Source organism: Catharus ustulatus, chromosome 9 (assembly GCF_009819885.2).
Source record: "Catharus ustulatus isolate bCatUst1 chromosome 9, bCatUst1.pri.v2, whole genome shotgun sequence".
NCBI classification, from domain to species: Eukaryota; Metazoa; Chordata; class Aves; order Passeriformes; family Turdidae; genus Catharus; species Catharus ustulatus.
The window spans coordinates 14,446,275-14,469,657 of record NC_046229.1 but is presented as its reverse complement, the minus strand read 5'-3'; the positions used below and the strand labels follow the sequence as shown (position 1 = coordinate 14,469,657).

The 23,383-nt window shown below is 38.1% G+C and overlaps 1 protein-coding gene across 28 annotated transcripts in view; it reads right to left on the bottom strand.

Moving 5' to 3' along the window:
• Window positions 1-23,383, bottom strand: part of ADGRL2 (adhesion G protein-coupled receptor L2) — a 386,257-nt gene that overhangs the window by 26,376 nt on the left and 336,498 nt on the right. For 23 of the 28 annotated variants that reach the window (XM_033066977.2, XM_033066978.2, XM_033066979.2 and 20 more), the window contains 9 exons: window positions 19,474-19,488; window positions 17,730-18,530; window positions 9,707-10,003; window positions 9,052-9,155; window positions 8,023-8,208; window positions 6,354-6,392; window positions 3,288-3,471; window positions 1,284-1,406; window positions 817-1,022 (listed from right to left, as the gene is read on the bottom strand). In XM_033066977.2, the coding sequence (XP_032922868.1) occupies window positions 817-1,022; window positions 1,284-1,406; window positions 3,288-3,471; window positions 6,354-6,392; window positions 8,023-8,208; window positions 9,052-9,155; window positions 9,707-10,003; window positions 17,730-18,530; window positions 19,474-19,488 (1,955 nt within the window). The remainder of the gene's footprint in view (window positions 1-816; window positions 1,023-1,283; window positions 1,407-3,287; window positions 3,472-6,353; window positions 6,393-8,022; window positions 8,209-9,051; window positions 9,156-9,706; window positions 10,004-17,729; window positions 18,531-19,473; window positions 19,489-23,383) is intronic. The other 5 variants (XM_042779548.1, XM_033066962.2, XM_033066976.2 and 2 more) reach the window with 1 other exon arrangement.

Here is a 23,383-nt window from a genome sequence, read left to right as displayed (position 1 = left end):
CAAATTTTTTGCATGGATAGTACATTATAGCTATTTTTGCTTTCTGGAAAGTTAGGACTGTGAATTTATTCTGAAGATACTTTCTTCTGTAATTGACAATTTGAAAATAGAATCTTTTTCCTTTCATTCTCACCTTTGGTCAGGCCAAAGTCATGTGAACAGATCACAAAAAAAGTTCACTCCTCAATGCCTATCTACTTTGATGAAAAACAATCCAACCAGATTTATATAAATAAGCAAAGGAAAACCTAACAACACTTTCTCTATCACAGTAGTGATTGTTTACTTTCCCCATGTGAGACATGGAAACAGAAAGGGTCAAACTTAAGAGCAAAGAAACATCAAATAAAACACCATAAAGAAAATATACATAAATTCAAAGTATAATAAACCAATATACTGTGCTTCATTCTTTGCTGAATAAATGCAATTCAAATAATTTCTATAAGCTTCCATAACTTGGTCCAAAATTAATGTAAAAGTTAAAGTGTCAATAAAACTTACTCCATCAAACTATCAAGAATCTTAACAGTTATTTTCTACCCTTCTACTAAGGTAAGAGTTAATTTTCAGTTAGAAACAAATGAGTCATTTACATTTTCATGTTGATTACTGAATTAGCTTTCATTAAGGCTACACTTAAGTTCTAATAATCACTGAACCAGGCTCATTTAATTTTATGTTCATAGACTTAACTCGTGCCTCTGACCTAGCCCAACATTTAAAATTCAAATGTAAAAAAAGGTTGTTTTTCTGCGTTGCTCTTCTCCCTTGCTGATTTTGTGACCTTCCCATTAATTCATTAGCACAACTCACATCGATGTGCTCCAGTGTGAAGTGCACGGGGTCAGTCAGGTACACCCGGCTCGACTCCTTGTTGATGGAGGCCGCGATGACGTGGGAGTTGACGGCGATCGTGCTGTTCTGCCCCGCCAAGTCACCGCCTAACTTTATGGTTGCATTTTCGGTACTGAGGAAACGACCCAAACTTTTGTAAATAATGAAAACTAGCTTGGCTAGTCCTACAAAAGGAAAAGAAAAGACCATCATCACGCCACAGAGGCCTACAGAAAGACAGCGACCTGTACTCTAACGACAATTAAGCATCAGTAAACTGAGAGGTATTTTCAGGCCATGGATTTGAAGACAAACTACCAGGTACCCATGATCATCAAGAATAAGCCACAGAGCAGCTTCGTGGTGTTTTGTTTTGATGTTTTAACTAGGTAAGGCAGGTTTTATAGCAGTTAATGGAGTTCCACTGTTCCATGCCTAGGGCTCACCGTTCCTGCTGTTCTGTTTCATGGTTCGTGCTGAGAGCTGAATCCAGTTGCCTCCTTTACCAGCCTGAGGAAATCGCAAGTCCTGCACCTGGCCCTCAGTAGAAAGCACTGCAACATCCAAAACTAAGCAGACCAGAGGAAAAAAAAGTGTTAAAAAAGGAGAATGTAGAGAAACTCTCTTGGCCAGATTACAATATGCCAGACGACAATTTTTCCCCCCAGTCTTTATTTAGTTTACTCACACGGCTGTCTGTAAGGCAGATTTGTACTGCATGCTTCAATCACCCAGACTGAGCTTCTTTAACTAAATCTAATGCATACTGCTAAAATGACAGCACTTTAGTAGTGATAACATGACATCAAACCTTGTTCAAATTTGTGCCCACAAAACATCCACTTAAAGATACTACACACATATTACAAAAAAATGCTAGTTTTGAAGATCTTAAAGTCTATGCAGTCTATGAAGTATCGTCTGCTGACAGATTTAGAACTTTTAGTATTAATTTAGATGTAAAGAATTTTTTAAAGTCAGCAAAGAATACTTCAGTATACTCATGCCATATATTTAGCTAAATCAGTATACATAGCTGAAAATGACTTCCAGTTTTTTTTTCCACATCTAATTCTTTATACTTACATAAACCATTTTACTAGTTCTGCTAACAAATATTTAAATTGAAAAATCAGATGCCACTCAGCCATACTTAAGTATTACTTTTATAACACATTGTACATAGGGAAACTTTCATGGGATTGCCACTGAATGGTGGATTTCCTTGGATAGATAAAATCATACAGGTGAGAGTGGACAATTGGTTGACAAAAATCTGCGTTATATTAAACCAATCTAGCAACAGCTCTGAACTATAGACTGACAAAAGGTATGAAATTGGGAAATCACTTCTCCAAACCATATGTGCACTAGGAATTCAGTCTTGCATGGCATCAGGAAAGTGTTATTATGACATGAAGACAGATTATCACAAGGAGTAATATGCAGTGTCTACTCATCCCCATGGAACTGCTTGTGTACACCCAAAGGCAGATCTGTGATTCCACCCACATTCCTTCAAAACAACTGGTGCAGTTCCTTCGATAACAGGCTGTGAGACTTTCCCCTATCCTTTCCCAGTGTCTTCCTACTCAATTAAAAACTAGGCAGAATCATCTTCTACAGATACAAATTTGCAGACACTGAAACGTGGAAAGTCTCATTTCTGCAGTCTATTCCAAGTGTCTGTCTTAGTACTCTGCATATTAGCAGACTTTCAGGTTCCTTGTACCTCACTGAGACTACATTAATCTCTGTAATAAGGAATTTTAATTTTATGCATAGCAATGATTTTTTGCTTTAACACATCCTGCGCAACAGTATTTGCACATCTCTAATACCAAACCCCTTCATTTCTCTGTCACCACTTAAATTCTAAATTACGCTCCAACTATCTCCAGCTATTTTGCAGTCTCTGGAGCATAGCTATTCTGCATTATGGGAGATGTAGTTCACTGAACACATTTTTACCTGAAGGCAGTCATGTTTAGTATAAACATTTGGCCTATGCTGAGTGCCTAAAATATTTAACTGGCACAGTACATTGCACAAAAAAAGTAATTTAAATTCATTAGGTATAGTTTATATTTAACAGAAAAGTATATTCTGCAGCTTTACAGAAAGCAGTTACCTCAAAAAAATCCATACTCTGCCTTTTAAGCACTCTTCATATCCATGTGTTCTGCTAATGATTTTTCAGTGAAAAATCAACTTTGTAGCATCAACTACTTTCCATTTTATAATGTATTAATGGCACTAAAGAAGTAGGCTAATTTCAAAGAACCAAACAAGAAAAGTGTGTATTCCCTGCTTTGGAGCACTCACCTTTCCATCAAACATTGCACAGCTTAGCCTTCAGAACGTATGTTGCTATCTGGAGTACTTTTTCCTTCTTTTGTGTAAAGCAATACACAGCACTTTAACTTACGCTTGAAAAGAAGTTTACTTACCAATATTTTCTGTGGGCATTGAGACTCTGCTTGGTTCTACAAGATTATCAGCCAAGACAAAAGCTCCTTCTTCCAATGTATCAAGTAACATTGTGGCTGCGTGGGCTTGTTCTGAAGAATTCATGTCCTTCCAGGACTCCAGAGCTTCAGGCCTGAGCAAGTTGTCCACTGTATCCACAACTGCCTGCATTCATTAGAAACCTATCATTAGGTCTGAAGCCCTAGGCAGCTGGGGAAAATTCCCAATGTTATATGGCAACAATTATAATACTTAACTGTCAGAATGATTTACTGTGACTTAATGGCACAAGAACACTATTTTCAACATTAAACTATTTTCCATCCGCTTGTTGGATTAGCATGAACAGAAGCGCAGCTAGCCACTAGCATTGTGTGGTCTCTAAGCAGTAAACATGCAAATTTGACTTGCTTTGTATCAGATATAAGCATGGTATTATTAATGTGCTGAAAAATGTAAAAATAAATGCCAGAAGTCTTGCCTGAAGCTTTCATCTTAATGTCAAAATGTATAACTTCTATTTAAAAATACTAACGCCAAAATTAGCACTCCACAGTTTAGGCTAAAATGACAATAATACTCCTCTGGAAACTGAGCCCCACCAGTGCAGCCATGGCACTATAACCTACTTGTCTATGACAAACAGACCTTCTTTATTACAGGAGGCATGAAATGAAGCTGACTCAGTGGATACAAATTAGCTCTGGCCACTCTCACTCCCCCTCCTGTTCCTGTACCTGTTCATAGATACTTGGAAGGATTACCAACTCCCATTCCTGCACAAAGGTCAGGCAGAAAAGGAAATCAATAGAGCAAACAAGATGTCCACTGACCGTTCCTGTTATCAGTGATGGCAAAACTGTAAAGCTGAATAAATGCTGCTGTTTTTAAAAGTTTTACTTGTAACAACTTTATCGTCATGCTTTAAGGATCACTGAGCTGCATATAAGGTAATAATAAATAAGGAAGAAGAGTAATTCAGTGACATGATTACATTATTTTACAAAATAATCCAATCAGAGTAATCAGGTAATCAATTGAAGGCAGGCTTTTACATTAATGCATAACGTTGCTGTGCACTGGGTGTGCAGTGCATCGAGTACGCCAGGCACTGCTGCAACACCCTGTTTACTCTGTCCCATTTACCTACTCCTAATGTGTCATTAAGCATATATATAATTTGTTTGATCAATTTAAAAGCATTGGAAATGGAAACAGAACACATTATACAAACAGAAAGATGTCAAGTCTGGAGTACTATATTGCACAAACAAACGAATGGGAAAACTTGGTCAAGGCTATTGTCAGAGCAAGATTAATTAGCCTAATCCATTTTAATATCCTCTTTCTGTCTGCATTGTGAGCCACCACGACCTTCCTGGCAGGTGGAAGATACTTTGCAGCGGCATTAAAGCCTTTTTACTTTCTCTAATGGGAGACAGAATAGTCAAAATGCTCAAACTGATACTGCTGCAGCCATTAACTAGAGTGGAACAGAAATTGGTCTGCAGAGGCCAGATTCATTAGTCACTAAGAAATACAGATTGGAGCCTCTAATCTGAGGTACAAATGAATTCTCTGTCACAAAGTGGGAACTTGCTTCATTTGCATAGTGTAAGTCAGCTTTTGATTTGTAATTTCAAGAGGTTTATTAGTCTTATCTAAGCAAAGAAGCCCATTTGAGACCTACAGAAAGTGACACCAGTTGGAAATTAAGGTTCTGCTCTGGTTTCTCATGTATTGCCATACAGCACTGACTGTATGCATTCATTGATACCATATGCTTTTCATTTATTATGGGATTACCTAACTCTGCATTTTCCCTGTGGAAAATCATCACCTGCCCAGTCATATTTCTGAAGTGCTTCTCCTCTCAGACAGAGGCAAATGGGTGGGAAAAATCCCACAGCCCCTGTGACAACACAGCTCTTGGAGCAGCCCTGTTGCTGCTCTTCTCACCATCCAGTTTACTAATGAAAAGAAGCCAGAAAAACCCACTCTACCCAAACTACATCTGCTGGATTACTCTTTGCTATTATTTTCCAAAAAAACCTTTTACAACTATTGTTACTTGAGAAGCGAATTTCTCTGCAGATCTTTGTAATTTTTGTCAAATTTCTGTATAACTGAAATCCACTCCCATCCACTTCCAGGGCTTTAGGATAAAAGAGAGAAGTGCCCCGTACAGAGAAATCTCTTTTCAGCGAGAATCTGATTTTTTTATTATGTTGTAAAGTCTTTCAAAATTCTTTCCAAAAACAATTCTTACATTTCATCTCATAGGGTACAAGTAAAAATCAGTATTTTAAAAGAAGTTTTGAAAAAATGTACAATAAAATCTTTCAGAGCCAGACATGTCTGTTCTAGGACTTTTTTCTCCCTGTCATAGGGGCGAGCTGGCATTACTGACATTGTACTGCAGAAAAGGAGCTGGCCACTGCAGGCAACCATTCTACAGCTGATGAAAGGAACTGGAAATCAGGCAGCAATGTGTTACACGCCTTCTATACAGCCTGGTTAATGGGACACGTGGCAGACATTCTACTAGTGAAGTTAGAGAAATGTTTGTCTTTGCATTGTATCCTCAAGTCACTGAATTGTAACCATTCTTAAAACTGTAAGAAAGAGTGATTTTACTAGGTATAAGAATACACACAAAGCAAGTGATATAATGTACATTTTTCTCACAAGCAAATTAACTCTAAACAGTCTTTGATATAAAATTCTACCAAAGTGAACTCATTTCTTTGAGCTGCAAGCTTTTTTCCCCTACCCAAAATTTCATTACAAGAGAGATATTACTTCCAATTCAGATAATAATCCCTTCTGCACTTTTAGTTTTGAGTAAGTTAAGGTAAAAGAGGTATGAACTTTGATTTTTTTTTTCTGAGTGTTATACCTGTGCAAAGCCAACATTTGTTAAGTTGATATGGGGCACAATACACATTTATCAAAGACTGAAATACATAGGATCATGCAGCAAGATGATAAAGCGTGGCAGGTTGCTGAAGCAGGGAGAAAGCAGGGTGACAGCACAGGAGATATACCTTAAGGTAAGCCCTGCACGTCTTCTCTCGTTTTTGGAGCTTTTTAATAAGGAGAAAGAAAATCAGAAGTTAGAAAGATTCTGGAAAACTTCAGAAAGAGAAAAAAAAAATACTCTGGTGTTTCAAATCCTGATTTTGAATGATAGCCTGGACATTAATCTAGTTTCTGTCCACGATGACTACAATAGAACATCACACAGGAAATGTTTTTTCCCAACTGTGGTTTAAGCCCAGCTGGCAACCAAGTACCACACAGCTGCTTGCTCACCAGCAGGACTGAGGAAAGAATCACAAGGGTAAAACTGAGAAAATCCATGAGTTGAGATAAACACAGTTAAATAGGTAAAACAAAAGCCATGCATGAAAATAAAATAAATCAGGCAATTAATTCACTGCTTCCCATGGGTAGGCAGGTGTTCAGCCATTCCCAGCAAAGCCAAGCCAAGTAACATGTAAGGGTTACTTGGGAAGACAAACACCATAACTTCAAAGCCCCCCACTTCTTCCTAATTTCCCATCAGCTTTATATGTTGAATATGATGTCACATGGTCTGGAATATCCCTTTGGTCAGTTGGGCTCAGAACTGCGTCCTCTCCCAAATTCCCATGCACTCCCAAATTCCTTGTCAGTGCGGCAGTACGAGAAGAAGGAAATGCTGTGAAAGTGCTGCTCAGCATTAACAAAAACATCTTTATACTTTCAAAGATATGGAAGCGATATTTCAGCCCAAATACAAAACGTGGCCCCATTCTAGTCACTGTGAAGAAAATTAACTCTGCCACAGCCAAAAGCAGCACAGCAACCTTTACTCAGGTGTCTAGATATCTTTTGCCCAAATGGTGGGATTTGTATGAATAGGTTAAAGGAAAAAATCCGTGTGTGGGCACTTGATCTGTCTCTGGGAAAATTATTTTAAGGGCATCTAGGGACTGTAAATAAAATTATTGCCAAAGTAACAGAGAAACGCATGGATCTCTCTCCAAAGGAGGATGAAAAAATATTTCATTTGTGGCTTGCTGACTAGGCTCATGCAAGGAAGAGGCTGAGAAATACAGCATTTCCTCTGAGAAAAAGAGGAAAGGTAATAACACTGTAATTTGTATTTAAACCACAAAGACACATTTTGTCTGAAATGTGTCTTGGAACATGTTTCCAGAGAAAACATTAATTCACATTTTAGATATGTGTAGTAAGGCATTTTTATACAGATCAATTATAAATCATGTTGGTGTCTTTAAAAGTCTAAGAAAGTGCTATTATTCTGCAGGAAGTTGGATTAAAATAAAACCCTGCACCTATGCAGAACTCCACTGATTTTATTACATGTTCAGGGTTAAAAGGAACACTGGATAAACATGCTGATTTGTTACAGAATTTCTGAGAGCTAATACTCATTTCCCTCACACTAGTTATAATGCATTCCAGATTTTAATATGGGACACAGCTATTATTTTAGGACCAGTCAACTATAGTGAATTATATCTTACTCCCTAAAGAAGGTAATTACAACTTTCCACTGTGTATTTACTGCTGTTTTCTCTCATATGCTTATTCCAGAACTATACACATGCAGGAACAAAGTATAGATTAATATTTCTGAAAGGAAAAAGAAAACCAAACCCAAGAGCAATTGTTATCCAGCAGGAGGAGGTGATGGGAGGTGTGTACCTTGTTATAACTCCTTCCAGCAGAGTCTTTTTCACTGGGCCGCAGTTCCTGAAGCTGAGCATCCAAAATGTCCACGAGCTGTTCCATCAGCCTCACTGATGAACTAACATCGCCAGCAAAGACTGGTCCTTTGGTGTGTTTAGCCAGTTCATTGGCCAGACTAGCAGCATTTTCTCCACTTCTGATCTGAAATGACAGTTTGTATTATCTCAGCAGGGTCCCTTGTTCTGCTTGCGGCTCCTAATTCCAATTCCCTGTGTACCTTTGTGTGGTGAAATAACCATTTGCACATACATTGAAATCTGTAACTAATTGAGACCAATAACGTTCTCTTTATCTCAGAAGATTAAAGGTTCTTAGATCCATGACACACAAAAGCAGTTCTTCACAGCCATCAAAACCAGAAATCTGAGTGGGACTTTTGGGCTCGATCTTCTATTCATCCTCACTTTTATTTTACTGCCATTATCAGACAGTAAGAAATCTGTTTGTTCACACCGGTGCTCGAGGCATTTGAAAGTCAAGTAGCCTTGTACTGACAACAAATTATCCAGTTTTCATAAACTTTGTAAATCTCAGTAGGGAAGGAAAACACAGAAAATAGTACTGTGGTCTAATCATACTGTTATGAATGCACTCAGACAAAAAATCTATTTATTACAGGGTAAATTTTACTGAACAAAAAAAACCTCTTGCTGTATACCACAGATTTTGCTGTGTGTTGTATAGTATTTGAATTTTTTAAGCAAATAATGCTTTTGGTTTTCGAAAACAAGCAAAACTACTTTGTTTTAAATACTGATGAGAGCATGTAATCACAAATACAACATAAGAATTTAGAGAGGGCATACTAAAACACACATAAGAACCTAACTGTTGGTCAATGCTTTGCACATGGAGTACACATAACTCCTTCTACTTTTAATGAACACAGAGTAATAAAGACAACTTCAACAAACTGAAATATTAATGCTCAGAGTTAAAATCTTTAATCACCAGTGTATGCCAGATTAAAAGGTTTCAACCAACCTTCTGAGCCAGCTGATTTACCCAGTGTGAGGTACAGTTGCTAAGATCAGGGCCTTTGGGGTTCCACATTCCCGTTAAGACCACGCAGAGATATGAGGCAGTTCCTACAACAGATGTAGAAAACTACAGTGAAATTTTTCTGCATGCATTCAGGAAATTGGCTACACTGTGCTCCTAAACAACATTCAATTCTGAATGCTGCTAATGGCAGTGCTTGACAATAATTGACAAAAACGTAAGGAAATAATGTAGATTACAAAGAGCAATAAAAAAAGTCAGTGAAAAGTACCAGACGTTTTCTGCAAACAAACAAAAAGCCCTTGATTTTTCCTGGAGCTCATCCAGAGGGGAGTCCATAATGAGAAAGGCAGTTGTAAGCATATTTCACAACAGTCCTCAAGCAATGCCCTAAAATTTGACCTGGATTCACAAAAGTGCAAGCACAAGGTAATTCTGTGGCTACGCTCAAATGACGTTTGCAGATTATAACTTGACCATTGCCTGTAGATACTGCACTCTCTGGGTAACAAAAAATCATGTGACAGACAGCCTGAGATTAAAAATAAGAGATACACATGCAAAAAAAAAATGAGAGAGCTGCACATTGCTTTTGAAATGTCTGCTTGAAATCAAGATATATTTTCAAAGGCAATACCTCGTGTTCCTTTGGGGCAAGGGCGCTCAACCATCATTCCCCTTTGTGTTTGAGGCCAGCTAATCCCCCTGGCCTCAGTCGGTTCACAGAATCTCTCTGGCAAAGGGAAGAAACTTGTCACAGGAGGAATTCTGGTTGTAGAAATGGGTGGTGGTGGTTTGGGTCCTCTGCTTCCTTCCTTTGTTCCTCCCGCTGACGTTGTGCTTATGGGACCTCTCTGTGATGTAGTGCTAGTGGTTGACACTGTGGTTTTGTAAAGCTCTGCTGAAGAAGTTATTGTCACTGCTGTGGTAGGCACTGCACAGGGAAAAATCAGAGTAATAATAAAGTAAATTACTTCAGAATTATATAAAAAAAGTTATTTAAAAGTTATTTATGCAGCTTTCAAGGATTCTCTGGTGTCTCCTTTCCTTTATCTTAATATAGCTCTTACTGCTATTCTGGCTTCTTAAGACATAACTTTGACACTTTTTTGGTTTGTTTTTTTTTTTACTCCCAGCTCATACTGTTATGACGTTTCAGCACATTTGACAAATAATCTCTTCTGTAATAAAAATTGATAGCTACATTTCTAAAAGCTGAAAGGCATACTAGTGAGTTATCAGTACATAACAAACACGCTCAAAGCAATTAAAGATTACTTAATCACATTTGCAGCAGGAACAACTCAATAGATAGAATCATTTGAATCAGTGTGCCGTGAACAATGTAGTCCAGCTTTAACAACAAAGGCAGCAGGCTGTAACTAACAAGAACGTTGCTGAAAAACAGACCCCAAAACTTCAAGTCACCCAGTACACACCTTCCAAAGCAATAATTTTGATAAAATCTTCCTGCCCAGCAGTCATTCTGCTTGAGAGAGCTGCAAGCCTGATTAGCTCCAAACAGAGGCAGCGCCCAGCAGGTACATGGAGCTCTCCTCTTTGAACATTTGGGACCTTAACATCCTTTTTTGATAAAGCAGGTATGAAGACAATTCCTGCAAGCCAGTGGCAAGGAGAGAGTTTTCATCTTTTATGAAACACCAGGACAGGTTTAGGCCAGATCCCTCCTGCTCAGGATGTGCAGCTGCTCCTGCCACTGACCCAGGGCAGGGACTCACGGCTGAAGCTGCTGGGGTACAGCCCAAGCCATGCTGGGGCTCTCAGACTTTGGAGAGATAATGTAAGTAAATGCTAGAGGGGTCTGGGATGGCTGTGCAACACCTTCACACGTATATCGTGAAACAATGCAAGTGAGCAGAGCAACTGCAACAGTTATCACTATTTCCAAATATTCATTAGTGTTCAAAATGCTTTACAGGCACAGAAAAGTAGAGATACATGTGCTGAGAGCAAATAAGCTCATGAAAAATATTTTTGACTTTTTTCTTTCCTTTTTTTCTTGTTCTACTAGGCCCTTGAACTCCAACTTTCTGGACAATGCCGCTTCTCTAAACTAAATAATAAATAAAACCAAAAGAAGAGCAGTCTCATTGTTTTAAGCAGTTGTTTTGTGAGTTAGTGTTTTGCATAATATTAAATTGCAGCAGTTTGGCAAATAACAATTTTCTCAAAAGCCTTTTTCAATTATGTTTCACTTATATTAGAAGTTTAGAATTTTTTTTTTTTATTTTCACATGAATTTAGGGTGAAGTTTGCAGCACCATTATCTGTTTTTCAAGACTAAAGGCAAAGATGCTCCTATCATCCCTCTCCTGCTCACAAATTTCTGCAGAGCCTGTCTTCAGTCTCATCACTGGCTGCTTGAAAACACAGTCTGTGTAATTGTGCTGAACTTGTGGTGTAGCCAGCTACTATTGAAACCCTCAGATCTGTTCTACAAGTGCTTGCCTGACATCTTGTGAAACTGCTCTAATTTGCTTTTGATTACAATGCATCCAGCCTTCTAGTGCTTCCCCAATTAACATTTGTCAAGAGCATTTGCAATCACTTGCACAAGTGTCAGGCAAGGCCTGCTGAATCAGGTCCTTGGGAACAGGGAGCTCGTGGGGATGGAGAATGATGCAGGGGACAATCAATTATTATGATCCATCCCCTAATACACTCTGCTAATTAATACATATTTAGACATCAAAATGTGTATTAGCATTAGTGCAATTACTACTCAAACCCTGTAATGTTTAGGACAGTTTTGTCTCAGGAGCAAAATATCAGTGTCAGAATTCATAAAACGCTTCGAAGTTCAGTGGTGAGGTAACAATTTTCAGAACATATTTGGTGTTGCACCCTGAGCTAGAATAATTCTGCTGTCATTACACAACTTTAGCTAGGATAATTTTCATGCTATCTTTTTTGAAGCCTATCAGCCATGATTCAAAAATGACCTGCACAGCACGGTAGTACAACATACTTAGAAAAAAACTGAATACTACATGCTCTCAAAAAAACTGAAAAAAAATTGCAGATTCTTCTCAGAGCTTTTCTCTTTAACCAAATTTTCAAAAAGAAGTCAGCTTATTTAAGAATGCACCAGGAAACTTCAGATAGAGCTGGAAGTCTGGGAAAGCAGGTGGTTGAAAAATAAGAAACAACAAACACATCACTTCAAGGAATATATCCAGCTTTTAGAAGACAGTTCATTTTGTCTTTAGTGACCTGTGGGGACTTAGTCTGCTGGGCCATTCTCCTGAGCTGCAAGAAGACACATGACAGCTGCCACCACCTGATGTGTCTCGTTCTCAGAGCTGAGGGCGGTGGCATCTGCGGGCTCTGCCTTCCAGAGCACTTTGCCAATGCAAGATAATGGCAGTGATGATTAATAGGTTGCAACTGAGAAGAACAAACTCCATGTCAAGGTTATTAACCTATTGTTCTAAGCAGCAGGGGTGAAGATATCTAGTTTTTGTCCAATTCCAAAAAGGCCTCTTTTACAGTGCGAGATTCTATTCTGACTTTTTGGCTAGGCTTGATATGCTGAGGAGAAAACCAAAACCTCTTTTGCCTCCCTTTTTTAATTAAGAATAGGTTCTTCTTATTATCAGCTGAAGACAGTCATTAAAATTAACAAAATAGGAGAAAAGAGCAATAAGAAGTAAATTCAAAGACTCAAATTGAGGTGTAATTAATTTACATTTGTTTCATGCAGTTCCTAACAGCTGATTTAAACAGTTATGTATCCTATCTGTTACTAAAAATGAAGACACCACTGGAGTAAAACTTAACACCTGTTTAGCAGTGTGATGTCTATAAAAAACTTAACACAATTGCAGTAGGACAGCAGGGGAATAGTAACTTTCTTTTCCCAACTAACAGTGAAGAGCAGATTTAGAGAAGGCACACAAGCTATCTAGCATTCCTTGCCAACAGGTTTCTATTTTAGGCAGGCATAAAATAAGTTTAAAAAAAACAAAACTAAACCAAGCCAAATAAAAAATATCCCCACCCAAAATGCAACTCTAACCTTAGATTTACAATTGTGTTAATTCTAATGTCCAAATGATGTGCCATTTCTGAAAATGGTTTCATTCTCCCCACCTGCATCCAGGTCATTTGAGAAATCAGTTGCATGGATTTTTCAGTTAAATGTATATTCTTATAGGTCATGTATTTCAATTTATTCGGACAGGTGAAAATCTATATATAGAGCTGCTATGTAAAGCAACAGAGATCAGAAACCTGTGAAAATCAGAGTTTTCCTGCCTTCTGCTTATTACTGCTCTGTACCTGTTTTCGTGCTTCAGTGAATAGCAGGGAAGGTGCTAAGAGTCACTTAATTATCTATAGGTGACTCCAGCTATTATGCTAGCCAGTACTCTATTGACCCTGCCAAATCCCATTCAATTGAAAGTGAAATGTTTACACAGCCATTTATAAATTTATACCTTGAAAATGGTAACACATGTGACAAAAAAAAAAATTAGCAAATAACCTCTGGTGAAGAAATATGCTATCTGGTCCCATTATATTGTCTTTACTTGTACAACCACTCTTTCATTCATCTGCAGTCTGCCAGATTTAATATACAAGTACAGAACCAATTTACTTAATTTGCTGTGTGACTTTCTGGTAGATTCTTGCTGTTGCACTAGTTTCCTATCACTTCAAGCCCTTGGTGATGCTACTCTCCAAGTTTCTGTTCTGTCCACACTCACAACATCCATCTCTTCCTGCAGTGATCCAATAATAGTTAATGATGGGTATCAAGGCACAAAAGGGGAGACAACTTCAGTTTGAACAGTTAGCACAAATTGGGATGAATGTAGATGCAATCTCTCCCTAATGCACTAACACAGAACAAAAGGATTCTTTTTGTTACCAAGGAAACCTTACAATGTCATGCTCATATTCACTTTTTAGAGGGAAAATTTCCTCATTCTTCCTGGTCTTTTAACTTAAAATTCCTTTAAAAATTCCTGCTTCAGCAAGGATTCATTTGGACCCTTGGTACCTACTGTAGAAAGAATAACTGGATATATCCACTGAATTTACCAAGGATATAAAATCTCTGGTTTGTCTCAAAGTTTTCAGTGTTTTTTTGCAAGGCCTGATGCATTTTATCTCATTTTTAAATTAGGGTTTTGATTTTCAAATGCTTGTTACACTTAATCTTAGAAAACATGCTCTTCTGCAACATCTGAGTGGTACTTGACAGCTGTAGCTTTGAAAACCATTTCTACATCTCTACCAGAGATGCACCAGCTGCAGGCTGAATGTTTTACACGTAGCACTGTCTTGGCAGACACCTTGGAAATGCACTGTCTTGGCAGACACAAGGAACAGGAGGACCCCTTGCAAATGCACTTGGAGCATTTGCACAGCATCAGATGTGCAGACATGGAGCTCAGGGACATGGTTCACTGGTGGACCAGCAGGGTGAGCTTTATGGTTGGATTTAATGATCTTTCCATCATTCTATGATACATCTGTGTACTATAATTTTTGAAAGAAGAAAGAAGAAAAATAGCATTAAAAATGAGGTTAAGGGAGGAGCTCTAAGGGCAGCAGACCCCACTGTCTGAGTACTAAAGCAGTAGTCTGTCTCCAGCATCTATACTTTTAGAAATGTGAAGAGTTTCTCCTGAAGATTAAGAAAATAAGGATACAGGGAAAGTTGCAAGAAGAGAAAATGGTATAGGTTTGCAACAAGAGCAAGGTCAACATTTGGTTAATTACAGTGGTATTTCAGAGGTGTCAACAGGGAGATGAAAAAATGAAGGAGACAACAGAGAAAACAAAGCCAGGAGTTCCAGGACATGGATGAGCCCAAGTTTTGGCCCTGGGAAAAAATTTGAAGGGAAAGTGCAACTCAAGTATGACAAATTCATCTTTCATGTAGGAAGAAAGACTGGTGTTTTTGAAGCACTTTTAGCTGGACAATGTGGTATAGTCAAGACAGATATATAGGAAAAAAACCTAAAAATCAGTGTGTGTCTTATCTATCATTATCTCTCACTTGGCAACGGAGGGAACATAGATTACTGAGTTTTCCACAATGGTCCCAAGGTAACCATTCGAAAAGAAAGGGCCATGACTTCCAATTTTGAGACACTGACCTTGTGACACCATTAAATACTTGATATTAAAGTACTGTTGCAAAGGACATTAAAAGAAATTTCTTGTGTTAGGTGACTTACAGAATGCTATCGTAACTCTTTGTTCTTGAGTAGATGATTTAGAAATTGGAGTTGATCACAAAAAACCCAAACCAATTTAGAATAAAAGAAGCACAAAAATGCCCTTCACCAAGCATGCTTAAAAGTTGATCTAATTTCATATGAGATAAAAAATTACACATACATACATCTGTATTATACATACAGATCCTTTATATAATAGTCGAAAGACCGAGCTGCAATTTATGCAGAATTTAAGCTGGAAAAAAGAGGAACTGGAAATACAATAGAAATAAATATAGAAGTAGATACTGTAAAGCAAGTTTCTCCTTGCTTTTATAGCAGTACATCTCAAGGACAATTATGTTAAATAATCTTGCCTTTCATTTAGTAGTTTCTAACTACAGGCAATTGGCTTAGGCAAAAGAGGAAATGACCTGAAACATATTCTTAGATCTGCAATGTACATATCCATACAAAATTAAAATATTGGGTATTCGCTTTATCTAAGGAAAAATACTATGTGTGAATATATGCATCACATGCTCAAATAAACTGAGTATCTTAATTTCGTTTCTATATTTTCAAAATACCAGAATCAAAATATATTTACTGATGTCCTAATGTATTTAAAACCCAAACTCATAATATACTCAAATATTCCTTTTCTACATGGGTGAATGGGCAAATAGCTGAGGAGAGGAGAGGCAAGCACCCTGCAGTGTGCCCTGGATCTATTCTTGGAATAAACTATTTCTGCTCCTGCCTTGCAGGCCAGCAAGGAGCCCAGGAAGAGAAAAGGGTGCTGATGGATGCCCAAATCTGGTTTTGATAGCAGATGGGATGTGGCCAGCACATACACTATAATTTAAGATCTTGGTAACTCTCTCATAATAAAAACATTATGAAACGTCTTACTGGAGACCTTTGGAGGTTTACTAAAGTGAAGGAAGGAGTCCACAAAGCCTTTTCTGCCCCTGCTTTTCCTTTACACTTTTCCTTCTATGCAATGACTTAAAGATTAGCTTTTTTCACATTCACAGCAGCTGCCTGAACTGCAAAAGCTACTTAAAGCCTGCACCTCCATTTTCTCCTCTTGCTCTTCAAGTTTTGGAGAATTTAAAATGCATCTTTGTCTAAGTTGAACTGAATGAAAAGTGGCATGCATGAGAATGTATGAAAATGAAAGCTTTAATTTATTTTTTAATTGCATAGGTTGCTTATCTCTCTCCTAAGAACACCTCCAAAGCCTCCCTGAGGAATAGACTTGCTCTATGTGCAGAGAGCAAAGCTGGCCAGGTCCCCAAACACCTGGAACCTGCCTGAGCCTGGCCAGGTATTGCCAGGGAGGTCTGCAGGAGACTGGACAGATCACCCATGGCTGTGGAGATCACCACTGGTTCTATACCATCCTGCTCTGCTGCGGTTCTGTGCCTGCAAAACCTATATGTGTGCTGCTATAATTGTGTGCATATTACAGTTTGCACTGCTGTGCATGAATCAGCTTTGCTGAAGCAGGACAGCTACTTTTCATGTGGAGAAACCATTACTACTCCTTTCTTGAAGTAGAAAAAACGGCTGCTAAACATGCATAGCAGCTAGATGAGAGAAGTGAAGTATTACCTTCATTGCTAAAGCAGCTTTTGCTGCATACATCTTCTGCCACAGAGCATTTCTCCTGGTATTTACTCTCCTCTGTAGATGTTAATATGGGGCTGTGCCTATTCATGTCATTTTTAGAGATTTCTGACACCTAAAGACCTCAGTTTTTCTTCTCCCTTTTGACAGTTAGTATCTTTTCTTTCAGGAAGTAGTACTAACTTCTAGCGAGCTGGAACACATTTGTAAGGGGCTTACTGAGAAATCCACTAAAAAGATGTCAGACAATCTTGTCTAACCTGATATTAGAAACTGTGAAAATAAGGCTGTGGAAAAATACTTATGCTTGGTATTGCACATTAACCCCATACCTCTCCTCTGGGACCTCCCAGCACACACTGCTCTCCGCTGCTGGCGCCAAGAAGTTAAAAGGTCTGTGTGTACGCTGTAATCAATGCAGAAGGCAGGTAACACCGAGTGGATGGGAACAGGCTTCTGGCCCAGCATGAAGCAACTCCAACTCAGTTTAGCTATCAGAGTCAAACTGACTGATGGTATAAAGTAAATAATTCCCCAACTCATTCTCAAAGACAGAAAAGCTACACACTTGTATTTAAAAAAGAAAAAAATTAAAAAAAAATTTAAAAGTAAAGCATGAGCCTGTAAACCAAATAAATTCTATTTCTCTTCTTAGGTTCTGCAAATTTGTCTTGCACCACTGTAATGCTGCTCAGCTCAGCACAGTGCAGAACAAAAAACCCTTCCTCGTCTTTCTGCCATGAGCTAAATCTAAGACCAAAAATACTGTAAATTATTTCCCTGAATGGGAACAGAAAGAGATCACAAATGAGAAAGAAAAGAAATTCTTACCTTGGGCAGGATCAGGTGGGCCAAACTCCAAGGAGTATCGCAGAATGAAGTTGTTATTCCACACATAGAGCTGGTTGTCTCTGGGGTTGTAATCCACCGCGGCGATGTACTGGTACTGGTTGGGAAAAGGAATGTCCACGTGCTCGCCTCTGCTTAACCTGGTGTTGTAGATGTAATCGATGGCGTTCCTGCCGGTCTCACTCTCGTTGTCCTGATACACCGACCGCACCACGTACAGGACACCACAAATCATGAAAGCATTGGATGCTGCCCGCTTGTCGTAGCTTGTTTCCCAGGTGGCTTCGAAGCGCAGAGTGTAGGGGTTCAGCTGGCTAATTACTATCATCCCGTTGTTTTGTTCCGTAGCATAAATTACCCACAAGCCATTTTCATCAACTGCCAAGTCAATATCAGTCTTTCCTCCCCATCGGTATGGAGAGGTGTCGTGGTAATTAGCATAATTGATTATGGCCTCTCCACTCTTAATTCTAGTCCTCAAGTCAAATTTTACTATGTTCCGAGTTCTTTCCTTGTTAAAAAAGACAGCGCCGTCATACACTACAAATCCAGTGCCATCCACTCGGTTTGGGAGCTTGTACGTCGTCTGCTGGCGTCCGTTCTGGAAGTCCTCTAGAGAAGCATATTCTATCAAAGTATCCGTGCGGTACGGAGTCCATGGCATGAAGTATATTTTATCTGCAGCCTGGAGAGGATCTTTGCACCAAGCACCTGCTTTTTGTTCAGCTTCATATAAATATGGTGAGTCCACAATTGCTTTCAGCGTCCCCGGGCAAACAAAAACTAACAGTCACAGAGAGAAGTAAGACAAGAATTATGTCAAATTAAGACTGTGTCATAATAAAAAACTAAAAAAAAAAAAAAAAGAAAAAACCAAAAAGGTAGGTAAATTATAATGACTGTGTCAGGAAGAAAAAAAAAAAAACAATTTAATTGGCACTAGATTATACCTTATGTTATAAATAATGCAATTATCACCCTTTATCATCCACTTTTCTTAAAGTTACCATGTTCTTGCTGTACCAGTATGGAAAGTGGATGGGAACTGTTTTCACTAGTACAGACCAAGGCTCAATGGCATACACAGACAGCTGAAAATGTAGAGCTACTCTTGCATTTTCGTTTCAGACTTTTAGTGAGTACACATTAACGCTCCAGAGCTTTTAACTGGTGTGCAGCAGTGTGCTAGGTCATTTCAGTCCAAAAAAAATCACATCGACTTGTTTAGAACTTTAAGAAGTGGTGAGGCTGAAAAAGGAGGTGCCTCGAATAAAAATAAAGGAACAAAACAAATCATCAGGTATATAGAGAAAGCAATTAGGAGCAGAGAAAACAAAACACAACCAAAGCAATGAATGAAACAGACCAGGAAACCCTGTAACCATGGCATGCTATGGAGAGGGTTCTGGAAGCCAAGCAAAATGACACTTGATTAACAAGAATTTACCCAAGGGTGAGAGAAAGGGAAAGAAAGACAAAGAGAAAGGGAGAGAAAAAAGCAAGGGAGTCTTCCCTCCAGCCCAAGTACTTCAGTCACTATACCCCGCCACCTACTTTAAGCAGCCAAGTCACTTTATTGCAAACAGTCGACTTCTTTATGAGGTGTACTTATGAGATCCTGCTGATTATCATAATATAAGAGTGTTGTGGGGAGGGGAAGGGAAGAGGTTAACATCCATAAGGCACATAACAAGGAGCTGGGGTTTGGACTGTATACGTTATTTACCTTTTTGCTCCACTTCTATTTTAAGCATCGGAAGAAAAATAAAAAAGTGCAAGGAAAAAAGAAAGAAGATTAACATAAATTGACTATTAGTCTAAAAGATTAAATTAGTAACAGACGCTAAGTATAGGGAGAATAAGAACTGCACTATATTGGATAAAGAGAAACAGACAACAGGATAACCTAGCAGGAGAGAGATTCTACGGTTACACAAATGAACATGGATCAATCATTTTAGTAGATTAAGGAGGGAATACAGACATGTTGGCATGTAGTTTCACTTAGTGAACCTGAATAAATAATGAATTACTTTACTAACACATGCTATATACACTCTTCTTCTTCTAAAAGCATAATGCTAATCAAGTAGGTTTTTAAACAACATATTAATTTATCATATATGTGCAAGTGCACATATACATGTTATATTAATTGATTGATAATTAGAAATACAAAATTCAGTATATTAATAATATAGGTTTGCATATGTGATTATCAAACCTCCCCCATCTTTGCCCCAGACATTTGCCTGCTTTTCTTTCTTGTAAAGAAAGCAGCTTGCACCCTTTGGCTCTCCTTAGGCTTTATTTTATTTGTTTTACTGAATGTTAATCTTCAGAACTTTTGCCACTTCTTAGTCTATAACTGCAAAATCAGACTAGAAGGAATAAGCAAAAACATATAGAAAAAAAGAAGCAAAAGCACAGTAAGCAAGAGGAAAAGAGAAGAGAAAATTAACAATTAGCTCATTCAGATATTCTCCAGCATCATCGATTAAGCCCAAAACAGCAAGCTGGTATGCAAGGACAGCCAAATTGTGTTTAAAACAAACATCCATCCTGCCACCATACATGGAAGACATAAACCAAACCCAATTAACAAAGTTATATTACCATAGCAATTTTTCCCCCAGGAAGTTTTAAGGAAGTTACAGAAAGATATATAGCTGAAGCCCAGCTAGTAAATAGCTTTCCAATAATTATTTGCTATAAAACTTATTTCATATACTCTGTGGTCTTTGAAGTATGCTCCCTTGGTTTCATAAAATGACCTGGAAAATGGCAGATGCACCAATCTGCGTAACAGCAGCTGCTGATACCAGGGAAGTGTATCAAAACTATTTGCACAGCTATTACATTTTCGGTATTACAGCATTATCCCGAAGAATGTCTTTGTATGTTTCATAAAAAGTTTTGGATTTCCAGTTTCATTACATTTCAGTTTCATTACATTCATTACATATGATTATTTTGAGAATGATATTGGCTGATCTGATCTTGTGTATCTTCAGGAAACAATTCCATAACTTTACAGGGGAACCGGAGGGGGTCAATATTTTCAAAATGAGCAGTAGTTTTCCTAGCCTTTGTGCTGTTATACATCTTCAGGTAAAATACTCATTTTTCTGTAATTTGTAATTCTGGATTTATCTGAGTAAACAGAAGATGTATTCTGAGGTGAATTCTTGGGTTTCACCATTAGTATTAATGACTTTGAGACAATTCTGTTTTTGAACTTCTATGCATTTCTGTGCTTATTTCTCGCCAAAGAGCAATATTGATACTGTACCTGCTTAGAATTAGTAATAGGAGACGGAAAAAAGATAGGGATAACTAAAATCATTACTGGCATGTCTGTTCTGCATGCACTGGTGTACAGCTGTACATTTTTCAGGGACAGATGGGCTTATTGAAATAAACAAATGCTGCAAAGCCCAATCAATACACACACAGAGAGAATAAAACACTTTAAAATGTTTTCTACTGGATTCCTGAGTCCAAAATAGGCTTAAAATAAAAATGCACAGATATACAAAATGGCGCTTTTGATGTTCTTCTTTATAAAAGGGCTGATTTCTGTTAGTCAAAGTGCCCATATAAGTGAGAGAAATGTCAAGTATAGTACTCTCAATCTCTTTGTAATTTAATCAATAACACTCTAATTATTTCAGGACAAAGCAATGTCTATCAAATTTGTCTGGAATTTTTGTTGGAGATCCAACTGAGTATCTGAAAAGTTGTTTTGTTGGGTTTTGTTTTGGTTTTTTTTGCTTGCACTTTGAGATGCAAAAAAGGAAGCATTTATTAAGTCCTGTCAAACTTATTAAATTTGCAAAATGAAGTACTTTCAAATAAGCAAAGCAGCTATGTATTTCTGGAGGCCAGCAAGACACAGAGGAGCTCATAAACTGCATTTTGTACAAGGGTGACAGCAACTCCAGTGCGTAAGAGCTCTCACGTTTCACCACAAAAACTACTATGACTGCTATTTGTCATCTCTCATGGACAGAAAGCTACCACAGTGAGTATTGAAAATTTTGCAGTCTTGCAGTAACTGAAGATGAAATTCATGAAATAAATGAACTTTGGTTAGAAGTGCTGTGATCGCTTTACTCCTCTATTCCTGGGCCCACAAAAGCTTATCCTACCTTCCTAGGAAGTCTCTTACACTGAGACAGCTGCTATTTGCAAATCTATTCTGTAAATTTAGATGAGGAGCTCTGGAATAAGCAAGGAAATAAAATTTAGACTTGATAACTGGAGTTTGTCAGGCATCAAAAAAGAGACTTGGAAAAATAACAGGATAGGCTTTGTGGGACAGGGAAAAAAGGAGAGTTAACAATCCAAATGGTCACTGAAGCACAATGTGATTTGAAATCAACCTTCAAAACTCATTTTAGTAACAGGTAATCTTTTTGATGACTGGTGGTAATGACAGGTGATGTCTCTTACAGTTCTGGAATTGGGAAATGTCATCACTGTACATTCTGCAGTTTACAAACTCCAAAACTTACAGACTTTGAAAAACAGGAAAGTATCCAGAATCCTGAATTATGATAGACACAGAATTACAGAGTTCAAAGGGTAGGCCAATGCAACTGACAGTAAACAAAAATAAACGCTTTAAAATTAAAGTAACTACAAGTTAGAGTACAGGGTAGGCCGCGCTGTGTCACTATACTTCTGAAACTGGAAAAGAAAAGATTCCTGGAGATAGCAATACCCAATCAGTAGAACATATCCACACTTCTCTTCCTAAAACAGCATAAGAAATTATGTTTGAACATTATTTGCATTACATTTTTTTCCTCTATGAGCTAGCCTACTGGAACTGGAAAAGTAACTTCTTGTCACTTGACTGACCTCAGGTTTTGGAATCAGATGCACTGCCCACTTTCTGAGAATTTGGGAATGAAAGTAGTGCTAAAGCAGAAGTGGTCTTTGTGGAACAAAACTTTGGTTAGACTGGGGTAAGACATCACTCCTCAAAAGTGGCACAAGAAGAACAGCTACAACAAGCCACCAATACTACACACAGGAGGAATGGTACTAGGGATCACTGTTTGCAGTAGGCTTCCAAACCTACAAATGGTACAGGGAAAAAAATCAGCAAGCAACCATTTCACAATGACACAGCAGAAATGAAGAAAAAACAGATGATCTGTGCTTGGCCTTTAACAACAGTGAAGGTTCAGTGTAGTGAAGCAGTACAGAGTAGTATTTCAGTTTCAGAATTCTAAATTTTGCAGGAAACAGTATGGACAGTTTTGACATAGCTTTGCTTATGCCAGAACTCATTTCCTTCCTTTTTCGATATGTACTGTCACCACAGTGTTTTGCATCTCAGACTTGGCCTGTTTCCTGTACCAACAGAAAATACGACTTTGGTTAAGGATTACTGCAGATCAAGAAATTCACGCCTAATAATAACTCAAGGGAATGATCAGTGCACTGCTCAAATTCCATTGCAAGCACAGTTATTTCTCTGGTGAGCTATGGGACGAGAGAGAAGTCACTGCAAAGAATGACCTTACAAGAAAGCAAAACCAGTTAAAAGTGGTGAATCTGCAGAACTTTCATGAACATGCATATGTGTCAATAAAAAAAAACATTAATTATTGCAAGGAAATAAG